The 15,736-nt window shown below is 36.3% G+C and overlaps 1 protein-coding gene across 1 annotated transcript; it reads left to right on the forward strand.

Annotated features, from left to right (window-relative positions):
- Positions 1 to 1,118: 1,118 nt before the first annotated feature.
- Positions 1,119 to 4,129, forward strand: LOC149414945 (uncharacterized). The gene has a single exon (XM_089642944.1). The coding sequence runs from the start codon at positions 1,119 to 1,121 to the stop codon at positions 2,106 to 2,108; it is 990 nt and encodes a 329-aa protein (XP_089499070.1). The 3' UTR covers positions 2,109 to 4,129.
- The last annotated feature ends 11,607 nt before the right edge of the window (positions 4,130 to 15,736 follow it).

Below are 15,736 nucleotides of genomic sequence, written 5' to 3' on the forward strand. Positions count from 1 at the left end.
TATCCTTCTGAAATATAATCGTTTTTATTGGAGTCAAAATATACATGGATGGTGTTGGATTGTTTGTAGCACAGGTAAGTGTTAAATACCCGACGTCCCCAACTTCCATAAATGGTAACAACCCGACGATTTCACGCGGTAGAATAGAAATTTAATATATTCTTGAATATTTCTCTCTTCGATAAATGACAATCAGACGATCAGAACGACTATTGGACCGGAATCCTGAGGAATTACACGGTGAGTTCATTCTTACAATTATTTTCAAAATTTTTAATTTACACTTTGTTCCTGAATACTAAATGCTCCTCAGTAAATATAAAATTATGAAGTATATACCTACTTCCTGTGATTGTTACGACAATTTCAGATATACGAGAATGCAAAACCCCATACTGTGATTTTAAAGACATCCTGATTTTCATGATTTATTTTTTCCAACTAATGATAATTATGTCTCTTATTCTTTTAAGAATTAAGCTTGCGTAAAAAATCTTTTTCAGTGAGAATTCCAAATCATCTCTACACGTGTGCATGCAGAGCAGCAATATAGAGTTCCAGCAACACGTTCCAACCACAGTGACGTACATCATTGCAGAAAATAGCAACCAAATCTCTTCATGCTAGCTGTACTTCATCCCCACGAGATTCTGCAAGCCACAGCAAGCAGTATAGAACGCCGTTGGAGACAAAAGAACCGATACAATCGTAAAGTTTTAAAATTTTCACTAATTTTAATTTTTAATTTTGAGTACCTACATGACTTTGCAAAATGTGTTATTACAACAATATGTTACAACTAAATCCTGGCAAATTTTAAATGGGAACAATTTTAATCAGCAATTCTATAATTGGATAAACTACCCACATTTATAAAAATAAATTAAGCAAATTTTTAATCTTGAAAAATATATACAAATATCGATCTGTAAATTAAAGGTTCGAATCTCGGATAATATTACCAAAATATTCCAACAATTTATGACTCTATATTAGTTTCAAAAAAATTACATAGATGATTCCTTTAAAAAAGTAAATTCCATTGATTTTTCAAAAAAATATCCATGTGCATATTTGCCAAGTTTCCACACATTTGCTAATCTCGAACTAAATGCGAAATGACCACACCTGTCAGCCAAGACAGTAACCTCGATAAATTCTTCTCCGAACAAACCTCCGGAACGAGTTCAACGTGTAATCAACAAACTAACAACATGGAATCTACCAACACAAATCAAGACCTCCACCATGTCTCAGTAAGGCTTCCACCTTGCTGGAAGGACAACATTTCATTATGGTTTGTGCAGACAGAGGCGCAATTTGCAAATTCACGAATAAAAGACGACTTTACAAAATACAATATCATCGTCGCAGCCCTAGATTCGCAAATTCTACAAAGCGTGAGTGACATTGTCACGAAGCCACCAACAGCTGAAAAATATGCAACTCTCAAAACAGCACTTATTGATCGTCTCCAAGATTCAGTGGAGAAGCGTCTGACACGCCTTCTCACAGGGATTCAGCTAGAAGATAGGAAACCCACAGAACTCCTACGTCATATGCTTGAATTGGCCGGACCCGCTTTAGCGGAAAGTGAAATAGTGCGAACATTATGGATGCAGCGCCTACCACAACACGCGCAAGCAATACTCTCAGCACTCTCGGAAAATAATATCTACCAACTGGCGTCAGCAGCAGATAAAATAATTGACATATACCAAACAACTGAATGCAGTGCGGTGGATCACAAGAATAGGCAGAGTTCATCAAGAGCGGAACCAACCGAAACATCCATATTGCTACAACTCCAGAAACAAGTTTCAGCTCTCACACACGAAGTATCCAAGTTAAAACTTACCCAGACGAATCGCTCTACAGATTTCCGAGGAAGAAGAACTCAAAGTCCTCGTAGGAACTTCTCATATCATAATGCACCACAACATAACTACACAAGAAAAAGCAGGTCCAAGTCTCGTGATAGACCAGCTGAGAAGAACAATGATTTTTGCTATTACCACACGCGATTTGGGGAAAAGGCTCACAAGTGCTATCAACCGTGCTCTTTTACTAAAAAAACTTCGGGAAACGACAGCGGAACCTTGCAGTAGAGACATGTGAGATTCCGAACAACAAAACTTGTCGTCTCTTCGTGTATGACTTGCAAACACGACAGAAATTCCTTGTGGATACTGGTGCAGATGTGTCTGTCATACCGAGAAATCCATCTTATAACAAGAACAGTTTAACTTCTGACAATTATCCCACTACGCTGTATGGAGCGAATGGTAATCCCATTAAAACCTATGGTACAAGGACCGTCGAGCTCAATTTTGGCCTACGACGGGCATTAAAATGGCGATTCATTGTTGCCGATGTTTCAAGACCGATACTAGGCGCAGATTTTCTACACAATTACAACTTAACAGTTAACCTCAAAAAAGCAATTATCGCAGACCAGTCTACAGGTTTACTAATCAAGGGAACAACTTACAAAGGACCAACTTCTGGAGTCTCTACCATTTCTACATCACAAAAATATCGGGACATCCTGAACAAATATCCTAACTTAACAAGACCTAATATGAAAATTCCTGATAAACAAAAACATACAGTAACCCATTGTATAGAGACGAAGGGACCTCCTGTCACTGAGCGTGCTCGTAGGCTGGCACCAGCTCTACTAGAAGCAGCCAAAAAGGAATTCAAGTTCTTAATGGAGCAGGGGATTTGCAGGCCATCAAAAAGTAATTGGGCCAGCCCCTTGCACATGGTCAAGAAGCCAAATGGTGAATGGCGTCCGTGCGGGGACTACCGCAGATTAAACGCAAAAACAATCGTAGACAAATATCCTATATCTCAACTGCAAGATTTTGCACACAAATTATCAGACGCTACTATATTCAGCACCATAGACATGACGCGTGCCTACCACCAGATACCAGTGGAACCAGCGGACATACCAAAGACAGCGATCATTACCCCATTTGGGTTATTTGAATTTACACGTATGCAATTTGGACTAACAAATGCAGCACAAAGCTTCCAGCGATTTATGCATGCTGTAACCAAAGACTTAGATTTTTGTTTCGTTTATTTGGACGACATACTAATCGCTTCCAAAAACGAAGAAGAACACAAAAAACATCTAGACTTACTGCTAAATCGTCTTGCCGAATATGATCTGGTAATTAATATAAACAAGTGCCAATTTGGTGTGCATACAGTTAACTTCTTGGGACACACAATCACCCAAAAAGGAATGTCGCCAATTAAAGAAAAAGTAACAGCAGTCACAGAGTTTCCAACACCAAAAACAGCAAAAGACTTACGAAGATTTTTGGGAATGCTAAATTACTATCGCCGATTCCTTCCAAATTCTATCAACACACAGACTAAGCTATTCAACAGCATCAGCGGTTACAAAAAGAACGACAAAAGGATACTTACATGGAATCAAGAACTGACAGAAGCGTTTGAGGAAAGTAAACAGCAATTAGCAAATGCAGCTTTACTCGCGCATCCAATCCCATCAGCAAGAATTTCTATAATGGTCGACGCTAGCGACATAGCCATGGGAGCCTCACTACAACAGTTCAACGACAACTCTTGGGAACCTCTAGGATTTTTCTCGAAAAAATTTACACCTGCTCAGAAGAAGTACAGCACTTTTGATCGAGAACTTACCGCCATTTACGAAACTATAAAATATTTCCGGAACCACATTGAAGGCAGAAATTTCACAATATATACGGACCATAAACCAATTACCTTCGCCTTTAATAAGAAGCGAGCCTCTAGCTCACCACGGCAAGAAAGGCAGCTTGATTATATAGCACAGTTTTCAACAGACATTAGACATGTTTCGGGAGAACATAACGTAGTAGCTGACGCACTATCTCGTATAGATGAGATTAATAGTCCTACTTCTATCGACTTTAGGCAGATGGGAATAGCGCAGTGTCAAGACGACGAACTTATGAAGGCAAAAGATGACACCGCCCTCGCCTTACGTCAAATGGTGATACCTGGCACCGAAACTTCAATATGGTGCGACATATCAACAGGTCACATCAGACCATTTGTACCGGCTTGCATGCGAAAACAAGTCATTGAAAGTGTACATAATATTTGCCACCCTGGCATCCTGGGATCGACAAAAACAATTAAACAAAGATTTGTATGGAATAACATGGCTAAAGACATAAAAAACTTTGTCAAGCAATGTGTGGCATGTCAAAAAGCTAAGGTCTCCCGACATACTGTTGCACCATTAGCAACATATATATTACCTGAGGATCGATTCCGAAATATACATATCGATCTAGTTGGACCTCTCCCAATATGTAACGAGTACCAGTACATACTGACAATGGTCGACAGATTTACCCGATGGCCTGAGGCAATTCCTCTAAATAATATGACAGCAGAAACGGTCGCCACGGCATTGACGACCCATTGGATTGCCCGTCATGGAACTCCTGACAGCATAGTAACCGACCAGGGGCGTCAATTTGAAAGTTGCCTCTTCAAAAAACTCACAGAGAAGTTTGGCATCAAGCACCAGAGAACAACTGCGTATCACCCACAAGCCAACGGTATGATTGAGAGATGGCACCGTACGTTAAAATCATCTCTTATGGCATGTGGAGACCAGAATTGGGTTGAAAATCTACCACTCATTTTACTTGGCCTTAGAGCAACAGTACGTGAGGATTTAAAGTGTTCACCAGCAGAACTAACTTACGGTAGAACTCTAAAATTACCGTGCGATTTCTTCGCAGCAACTCCACGCGAGGAACCAGATACGTATATAGGACGACTCCAGCGGAAGTTCGAGAACATCAAATCAACTCCTGCCAGCGTCCACGGTACAAGAAAATTTTTTGTTCATAAGGACCTACCTACTTCTACACATGTGTTCCTTAGAACCGATGGGGGAAGAAAACCACTTCAGAACCCCTACGAAGGCCCATTCAAAGTTGAAGAGCGTAATGAAAAAACATTCGTCATTACAGTTAAAGGACAACCAAAACGTGTCTCGATAGACCGACTAAAACCCGCCTTTGTACCGGCAGAGGATAATGTACCTATTTCAACATCTGTCCAGGAACCACTCCCAGAAAACATTACAAGAACAAGATCTGGTCGCAAAGTTCATTTTCCTGATAGATACCAATCAGTACGCAAATGAATGGAACTATGGCAAAATAAATTCATTTCCTTATTAACATTCATACAAACTCATATCAAGTATAAGTTGATTCATACAAAACAAAATTTTATAGTAATCTATATAAAATACATAACCAAACTCATGGGAATTTCAAAGTATATATATATTTTAAATTTACCGAGCAAAAATACTAAAAGTCTACAAAAACTTGATGAAATTTTGAGCTTTAGTATTCAAACTATCATAATTCTTGTAACAAATGAAAATTTTTCATTCTTAAAATCATGTAAATAACATGTAACTAGTTTTAAGTAAACTTTAAAATCGTATATTACACGATACAACATAACATACAAGATATTATCTTACAACCAGCTAAGTAGCGAACACTTTAATATGTTTTACAATAAATGTACCAAGCATAATATATCACGCATTAATATAAAATATGTCTTACCATTATATCTTACCATTACATATAACATGTACTTAGGATAACTTATATATATAAAACGGACTTAATATTTAACATTTATCATGTAAACCATATACCAGATATTAATGTATACCTATATAATAAACATAACCAAGTTCAAAACCATTCCGCTATACGCGTTGAAGTTTCATATATTAAAAAAAAATTTTTAAGCATTTTTATGTAAATCTTGTTATGCAGAAATTTTACATGTACTTTTAACAACTTTTAACAAACCTATGTACTTAGTTTTACAGTACATTATGTATTCTAAAGGAATTGAACATGTTGTTGAAATTTTCTTATTTATATGATACAATAATATTTTATACCATTTCTTTTAATGAAATGTAATTGTTTATAACCTTGTGATATTTTAACCGCATCCTCTCAAGTGTGATGCAGGTAACCTGCACCACACCTGATAGAATGTGTTGTTGAAAAAACTATTTTATCTAAATATTACTCCTTAAGTGTTTACAATGGTATTAGTAAATTTACTACAAGTTCAGGTATTCAAACCTAGTATATAAATAGACTACACTTGTAAACAGTTGACGAGCTATTATTATATGTTCATAAGAAGCAAATATTTTTTAATATATACTAGTACTCACTAAATTGAATTTTCAGGTTCATGCATTTATAACTTGTACTTTATATTATAAATAGTTTTAATAATGTACTTTATCATATTTCAGTAATAGAAAATTTACTTTATATGAATAATAGTTGTACAGCTTCTAGTATAAACACACAAGATGTTTCTAGGCTACCTTTACATGACATTCATGCCATCATTCAGCCAATAGCTTGAAAGAATTTTGCCCATTTTTAGCCAAGCTCCAAACCAAATGTTGTTGAAGCCTCACTAGTTATAGATTTCTTTTTATGTCGTTATAACTTTATAACTGGAGGGGAGGCGTGTGGAGAATCACTTATCAACCTTTTAAGTTAATTTTTAGATGTGTAATCCCTAATCGCAGAGACCTGAACGGCGTAAAGATAACCATAGATCATTCCGATTCTAATAGCCGTCCTGACCAGTCCTGTCATACGTTTGTCATTCTCCACACTAAAGCCTATCTAGTTTAACGTAAAATTATAATCTTTTAAACCTGTTAAAATAAAATTATCCTTCTGAAATATAATCGTTTTTATTGGAGTCAAAATATACATGGATGGTGTTGGATTGTTTGTAGCACAGGTAAGTGTTAAATACCCGACGTTCCTAACCTTCCATATACTTTACATTGTTTTCGTTAAAAGACCCCCGAAGAGATATATCATCGTTTTCGCGATCTAATTCATTCAAATTTATGAATGTCATCTTTGGTTGGATCCTTGTAGTGGATCGACTAGGATTATTACACTGATTATAAATCCTGACACAACATTTGTTTTCATCATAATTGTTTGAAAATATAAATTAAATTAAAAAAAATCTACCGCACTTCAATAGTTTGTAAAGAATAAAAGTACAATGTATAAATAAAAATTTGAAATGTTGATACTTAGAATTGTATGATTTAAGATCATCATTGAATTAATCGATTTTATGGGATGCCATATTCAGATTATTGTGTTGCAAGTTAATTAAATTGAAAGGTTAAAGTTCATTTAGAGTTTCATTAGGTACCTATATTTTTCGTGTTACAACAATTTTCATCGACAATATTTAAAGTTGAAACAGTTTTAACTATTCAGTAATAAGATTCCTTGAAGTAATAAGATTTTTTCAATCAATTCTGTGATACCGGCATAGGCTCTACAACTAGAATTTAAGAGGAAGCTACAAGCCAAAAATGTGTATATTCTTGGTATACCTTATATTGTAGGTAATATGCCTAGGCATTAAAATCGCTTGACAAACGGAGGTGTAGAAACTTCAATTTCAAGCAAAAAAATGATTTTTATTTATTTTGTAAATAATTTTATAAGAAACCAAAAAAGTTATAAAGGAAAAAATTATTTGACACAGATAATCTTAGCTACGAGTATAATACTGTATATCGGAACTAGTTACAAGTTGTTTCCTTTACGCGTTCATACATTTCCATTGAAAAAAAAAAATTTTTGGTAGATTCCTTTTAAAATTTTTATTGTGTACTTTATTTGTGTTCTACTCAAAGGAAACGATAGAAAAATCTTCAATTTATCTAAAGCATATTTTTTGGTATTCATAATGTACACCAATTCGTTATAAAGATTGATCATAGGCATTAAGCTTCGCCCTAAAGTTAATTTTCCAGTGAAGAATAATAAAATGCCAAAAATATTGTTATATTGTTATCTTCGCAATCAATAGTTATTTTGGTAGATTAAGAATAATTAAAAATCCATTTGTTATTTCTTATAGGCTGCCATAAGAGTATGTTGCCTTTCTTGCCATTCTACTAAAACATTCATTTGTTTTAAGCAGACGACTAAATCGTCTCGCTTTAGATCGGAGAAAGGGAATAACACATCTAGATCCTTAAATATTAAATTTTCATTGTTATTCTTAAAACTATCAAGATACACATAGTAAGATTTGTCCTTTGTAATAGCTTTTACGTTCAGGAATAATTAAGAAAAAGGTATTTGGGATATTTGGAATAGGTAAAACGACTACATGAAAAGGGTTACATTCTTGAGATGTAAAGGAAAGACAATCTTAAGGGTGGTGTGTTAGTTTAGGTATTATCAACACTGGAAATTCAGCGCCCGGAGCAGACTGCTCCAATTGCGCCCGCATTGGGCCATCCCTGCGTCTAATTATTTTCTTATTACTTACACGACATCGTAATGAATATCTTTCAACACCTTTAAAATGTATTTTTTGTTCATATTATTGTATTTTCGTGCAAGGTCAAATTAAATCCTATTCAGTTGTTGCAGTAAGAAAGAAATCCTGGATTCGGTCCCAGTTGAGACCGTTACTTTTTATTTTTCTGTGTCTTGTTCTGTTTCATGTTTCGTTTAGATTTATTACTATTATCTTTTACTTCAATGATAAATCAATGCTCAATACATCAGTGGTACTGACCCTGTTTTGTGTTACTACTCTTTTAAAATAAAGAAATATTTTAATATGTCGATAGCTGTGGGTTTTTTATTTTCCTTTTTCTGCATTCCGTAATTTTTTTTTTAAATATAATAATTTTGGGCTAATGAATGAACGATGTTCGCTGAGTGCAATTATATTGTATATGGTCGCTCTTTTTTTAAATGGCTTATTTATGGTATTATTTTATTTACCTATCTGGACCGTACGACCGTTTTATTTGTGGTTAAGTTTGTGACAAATTCTCCCCCTACAAAGAGCCCGAAGATATCGAACTAGAGAATAGTTTATTTATGGTCACATGCCAGTCAGTTGATGTAAGTGGTTTATTGACCGGTCGGTGGCCGAGTTTACATCGCGCTTGGGTCTCACTCGGGCGTAGTGTGTTCAATTCCTCGGCTGGCTAAGTCCTCCATCACAACACCAGCAACATTAATTTTCAGCTTACTGTGGTGGTAGTAGGAGATTTTCAAATATTGTCGGGTTATTCGTAACCCGGTAATGTTTGTCTTTCTTTAAAAAAAAAATAAAAATTTATGCAGTTAATGTTCGGCGTCTCCGTCTTCTGTGCTTTCTTGTGGCCAGTAATAATCAATGCTCCGTCTTTCTAACATAATTTCGTATGAACAATACAATTTTGTTGTTAAGTTTGTGTCAATTGAGATTATTGCAATAATCCCCACATTCATAGCTAGTTTTTTTTTTAATTTTAGAGCTCATACTTTTCTCGCGACGTTTCTGCAAGTGGGGAAGCCTGGAGGTGACCGCAACGCTTCGTCTTTACCTAAGTAGATTCTATTTATATTGACTCTTACACCTAAACTCCTTAATTGGTTCTTGTTTATTTTGAGAATATATCGCTTATTACTTGATCGATCAGATTTTACACTATTCGTGTTATAACATACTGAGCTACCCTACACCGAACATGTAAACGCGTGTCGCGACAGACGACAGTTTGCATTGACAGCATTTTCATATAAAATATTTGACAGCAATTACGGTTTATTTTTCATCCTTAAATTCATAAACCATTATTGTTTTCTATAACTTTAGGCAAACATTCTAAGTAAGCCGAGGCTGTCTATAATATCATAAATAATTGTTTTTAATATGAAAGTTAAGTTGGAAATGAGTCTTATGTTTGTCAATTACTTCTTTCATATCTTAATTTATGGTTACACAATTGTCAACAAATATTGTGACAACCATTAACTAGGTCTAAATAGTTAATGATTGGTAGTTAATATATTTTAGATTTTTTAAAATGCTTTTGCAAATTCCGTATTATGACTAGAGTTTTATTTTCATCTGAACATTATACAAAATGTATGTGTAGATAGGTTTTGTTACAGGTCTTGTTTATTTTCAGCTGATACAATTATCACAAATCAGGACGTTATCACATCAGTGCCATGGATCTTCCCAACCCAGAGACTGTTTCCATCAAGACTGAACCATGGTCACAGGAAGAAGGCTCAGGTGAAATGACGTTTACGGATATACAAATCGATCTTCAAGATGTGAAGAAGGAATGTTTGCAGTATGTCGAGAGTTTTCAGCCAACTAGTAAGATGCATTGCATATCACAAATATGTTTTAGATTTTTAGTTTTGATTTTACATTCGTTCTTTTCCATCGGTTCTTTTGATTTTAGAATACCTTAGAAGAGATTGAAATCTATTTTGTACATACTATAATATAAAACATATTTCGAATACTGACAAGAAAAAATATTTAGTCTTTGTGCAACAAACGAAAACAACGAAATCAAATATGTTAGTACTTACCACTTTTATATACCTTTCCTTTATTTATTGCTACCCACAAAATTATATCTTTTCTACCTACTTATCTTAAGTCGACTACAATCAATCTAGTAAATGTGTGAAAGTATTCAGTTGATACTCACAATTGATCCTGTTAACACCTAAATTGTGTTCGATTACGGAGCCCCCTGTTTGACCGTGTCGAAACTGTAAAACCAATAAGAACTCGCGTGTTTGGTGGTAAAGAATGGAACTGTAATGAACCAGGGCAATTAAGAAATCGAGAGAAGATATTCTTTAAGTCGGCATTCCGGATTTTCCCCTCCTTTCTGCTTTGCGACTGTACCTCTTGCACGTCCTCAACAAAATATATGAACCTAATTCCACAATAAATACAATTAGTTCACTAAATAATTAATCGTGTAACTATTCCTTTCTCTCGTGTCCGAGATAAATGAAGTACGTATGCAAAGTGAGTTAATGGCGAATGTAAAGAAGTACAAATTTACGGTGTTTGAAAAAGAGAGTTGGAAAACAGTGTGCAATATAGTTGTGAATTATATTTTTTGCAAGTGGATAAGTTTGGAGGACTGAACGTGGTCGGCACTAATTAAAAAATATCCAAAATGGCGCAGCCAGTAGTTCATAATGCAGTGCTGATACCAACCCTGATGTATAGAAGTGAGGCATGGAACTGGCAGAGGAAGGATGAAGTAGACTAAATGCTCTAGATTTGAGATCGCTGAGGCGCATGTGTGTTGAAACTTTGCAGTCAGACTTACCAAGTGACTATTACACTCACAGTAACATAGTTAAGATTCAGAACGGGATTCTTAGATGATTTGGGCATGGACAGCGGATGAACTAAGAAATGAGTATAAGGTAAATATATGACGTTGAAGTGAATTGTAGAAGTCGGTAACGTCTGAGGAAGGCGTGGCATGATGAAGCGAGCACAATATTTTATATAGCTTGCGAGGAAGTTTTTGTATTTTGAAGCTCTTGGTCTGAAACAAGAATTTTGAATTGTACTAATTAATACGGGATGCCCTCGTAAGAAGGGAATTATTTCCTCAGCTAGCTTCTGTAGATGATTCCAAAACTAAATATATTCGGAAAATGAAACATTCTGTTTATTATAATAGGCTGATTATTAATACTGTAATAATATGTATGTTGACGCGACAATCTTCCTTTAACATTGTCCTTGATATTGGTCCCATCCTATTACCTACAAGTACCTGTCATTATCCGACAATACCCACGTTTGTGTGACATTTACAACAATAAACTTAACTGTCAAATCAGTTTATTGATGAAGCCGGTGTGATGAACATCTCTTTATGATCAGTGCCTTTATTGATATCAACTCGGGGTAGAATACTGTGCCGTGAACATATTTGGTTCCCTCAGTGTGTTTCTTACCCAACCCAGATGTTGTGGAAGTTGCGTGTGAAATAAATCATCTCCTGTGAGTGAACCAACATCAACATCGTTGACGAACATCAAAGGGGTAAGTCGGATTCCTTCCTTACTCCCTGTTCACCATTTCTAACCATCGTTGTGTCAACTTCAATTTCACAATTAATTTTACAGTAAACATTTAATATCACCGACCAACGACAATTTTTTTGATATTAGCACGTCTTTGCATATATTTTCAATGTATTATTTTTTTGTTATTCCAGGTACCTACTATAAATGTAAAGAATGAACCGATCAGGGCAGAACCAGGATCTCAAGAAGAAGATGGAGGTGGAATTCCTTATACGATGATAGACATAGACCTGCCGGATATTAAAAAGGATTGCTTTGAGCGCACTGAAAGAGCTGCAGGTAAAGGGTATTTGTATTTGTCTGAATTTGTTTAATTTATTTTCACATTTCGATATTTACGTATTGAGCTTTAACTGCCATTTTTTTCAAAAATGATAACGGACCTGAAGACGAATCCAGGAGAAAAACCTTATTCATGTTCTCATTGTAACTACTCCTGCTCCATAAAATCATATTTTACAGTGCACTTTCGCACCCATACTGGAGAAAAACCTTATTCGTTTTCTCATTGTAACTTCTCCTGCTCAGATAGATCTACTAAGAGTTCACTTACGCACCCATACTGGACCAAGACCTTAACCTTAAAAACTTTACTTTATTAAAAAAATAACTATTCGATTGATTTTATTGAAACCAAACTTTTGAACATTTTAACTTATGTCTATATATCGCCTCTATATGTCCGCCTCTGCCACTTTCGTTTATCCAACGCCGGCCCGCGTGTCGCAACACCTTCCCACCAGAGAGGTAAAACCAACACCTAGATCACAAGAGGTTTTGATCTAGAAGGTTTTTGTGTATCGAAAATTGTGACGTCACATTGTTTCCCAACTCTGTTTTTCAATGAAAAACTCGAAAAAATTTTCCGAGCTTTTCATTGGTAAATTGTAAAATAATTAGGCTCCGAATGAGATCTGTACTGTGATATGCAAATTAAGTATATTTGCATATCCTTGTTTTTTTTAGGAGCAATTTGATCAATCGATCAATCGATCTAGTGAGCGGTTTATATATGTTTCCTTCATTCTGGCTAAGATCGCTTAGAGGGTAGGCAGCTCACCCACACGAGTTCTTATTTGATTTATGAGAGCATTTCTGTCCTTGAACCATCGATTTTTAGTTGTTGTTTACTTCCGTTTTTTATTATGTTGTCAAAATGGTGAGTTCCATACGATTTAATTATTTTTTATTAATTTTAAAAAATAAATTATTTCTATTCCTTTTTTACAAAATTTACATAAGTTTTGTAAATATAAAATAATAATGATTATTATGTTAACGTGTTGCGAAAAGCCGACGATCTGAAACTATTTAAACTTATAATAACTCTATGAAATCGATGCTTGCGTACAAATCAATTAAAAGAATGGTGCACTCTTAATTAACCTTATCTTAACACTAGCTGACCTGTACCAGGCGTTGCTGGGCGTTAACATTAGGAGATAGACCAGTGTTCCGCAAACTTTTTATGTTCACGGTACACCTAACTAATCAAGAAATTTTAACGGTACACCAAAGAAAAAAAACAAGGTAAATTTTGGATAGGATTGGCTAGGCTTATTACGAATAACGGCGAACTTTGAGGTTAAACTACGAAAGCTGCATGTCATCATAATTAAAAAAAAACATCCCAGGTTTTGAATGGTTTGTTTGGCAAAGCAGGGTTTGTCTAGCCGGGTTTGTGTAATTATGATTGATATTTATCACATGTGACAGAATGACCGCGAACTGTCACCGAATCGGTTCGAGAAGTGAATTTTAATTTTACGCAATTGATAATTAAAATGCATCTTTTTCCGCCGCCACCAAGCCAAAAAGTTTCCTTTTATAGTAATTACCTTCCTAATTAATTCTTCCTGCTCGTTTATTGGTAAATGTCCAAGGGAAATGCTTTCCGAAAATGGATTTCTTACCCAGTCCATAGGTTGCAGGTCACACTTAGGAAAATATGAGTTCATTTTTTCTGCTAACAGCTCCAAGTGTTTCACTATCAAAGCTTGCACTTTTTTTTCTGAATCGGCAGCCATGACATTTGGAAACATTTCGTTACTACCATTGGTAGCGTGGCTGATCCATAGCACCAACTTAGCGCGAAAGCTTTCAATCTTGTCCGAAGACGTTAAAATGTTACAATTTCTTCCTTGCATTTTTTTGTTCAACTCATTTAATTGAGCGAATATGTCCGCCAGATATGCAAGTTTTGCTACCCATTCTTCTTTTTTAAATTTTATGTTGAAATCTTTTAAAATCTTTTTTAATGTTATGTTGTCACGCGCATGCACCCCGATAGCTCGTGCACAATCACGTGATAATGTAGCAATAGCACCCCACTTATGTAGTGTAGCACACGTGATAATGTAGCGTAGCGGCGTAGCACACGGCCACTTTGCAGCGATCGAGTCCCACCCACGCCACCTCCGGCCGCCGCGCCGCACAGAAAAGTAAAGACCGATTTACAGAGCACTTTGTGAGAAGTGACGCGGGACTCGCGGCACACTTACAAATGGCCACGGCACACCAGTGTGCCGCGGAGCACACTTTGCGGAACACTGAGATAGACAATGCCATCACAAACTTTTCTGTAGACCTTTTCAATATATTGTTACGTAATATAATCCCCCTACAGTTAAAACAATGGTCACTCTACAATAAAGAACGTTTGGCCACCTTACTGACCACGCGGCCAGATGTTAAAATCACGTGCTCAATAGCAGACCGTCGGCAACAAGCAGCGCGCTCCCCGTTCCCCGACCCCGCTTGCTTGGCGGCGCTTCCCCAGTCCAGCACCGGCCTCAGCGGTGGCAACAGGGTCCCTTGTAAACGGACCGCAAACACTCGCGATGACTTGCATAATTACGCGAACGGACGCAATCTCGTCCCAGTTTCCTAATTAATCGCTATCAATCTCCAATCATGTTCGTAATCTCGGCTCAAACCAACTCCATGGAGTCCCGTTCTCGTGTAAAATCCCGAGTGCACATCTCCATCTCAACTGCCCCGTCGCCTTCGAGCGCGGGAAGATCTGGCTCACATGACCTTCCATACCACACCTCAAGACGAATCGTAAGCTTTCAACCTATCCCCTTTTCTTGTGTTCAATTCTCGTAAATTCATGTAGAATCCACGCTTGATCCGGTCGTCATAAATTAGTAGAGAGAGTTAGTAGGGAGATCTATGTCAACCTGTATTTCTCGAGACATTTAATATACCTTGTGCCTTACTACTCATGTGTTATTATTATGTGATAAACCTACCCTTTGACCTCCTAACCGATGGACGAGCCTGATGACCAAAGAAGCTGCCCGCCCCTGATAGTACACGAGTCGCCTACTCTACCATTTTATCTGAGCTTAGCCAATTTAATAACCAGGTTCGATTCCCGGTTTAACCATATGTTAGCACTGGCGCAACGTGGATTTTTTTTGGTAATTAATCGTCCATCGGGAGGTCAAATTGGAAATAATCTTGTACTCCTTCACTCTGTTTTCATGCCTTGTTTTGTATTAACCTTTGAATAACAATGTTTTCTTCCAATAAATCATAGCTATTCTACAAACCATCGCGTCAAATTTAAAACAACTGTGTCACATTAAAGCCATTCGGTGTTAAATTACAAGTTTTACGAATCGTCACTCGACAAATTTTAAGTACCGGTATTCCATCACAAAGTGCGCAATCGACGTTTACTTCTTTTCGGACATCTCAAACATCACATA

Source organism: Hesperophylax consimilis, chromosome 19, assembly GCF_061612785.1.
Source record: "Hesperophylax consimilis isolate HC1 chromosome 19, BYU_Hcon_1.0, whole genome shotgun sequence".
Lineage (NCBI taxonomy): Eukaryota > Metazoa > Arthropoda > Insecta > Trichoptera > Limnephilidae > Hesperophylax > Hesperophylax consimilis.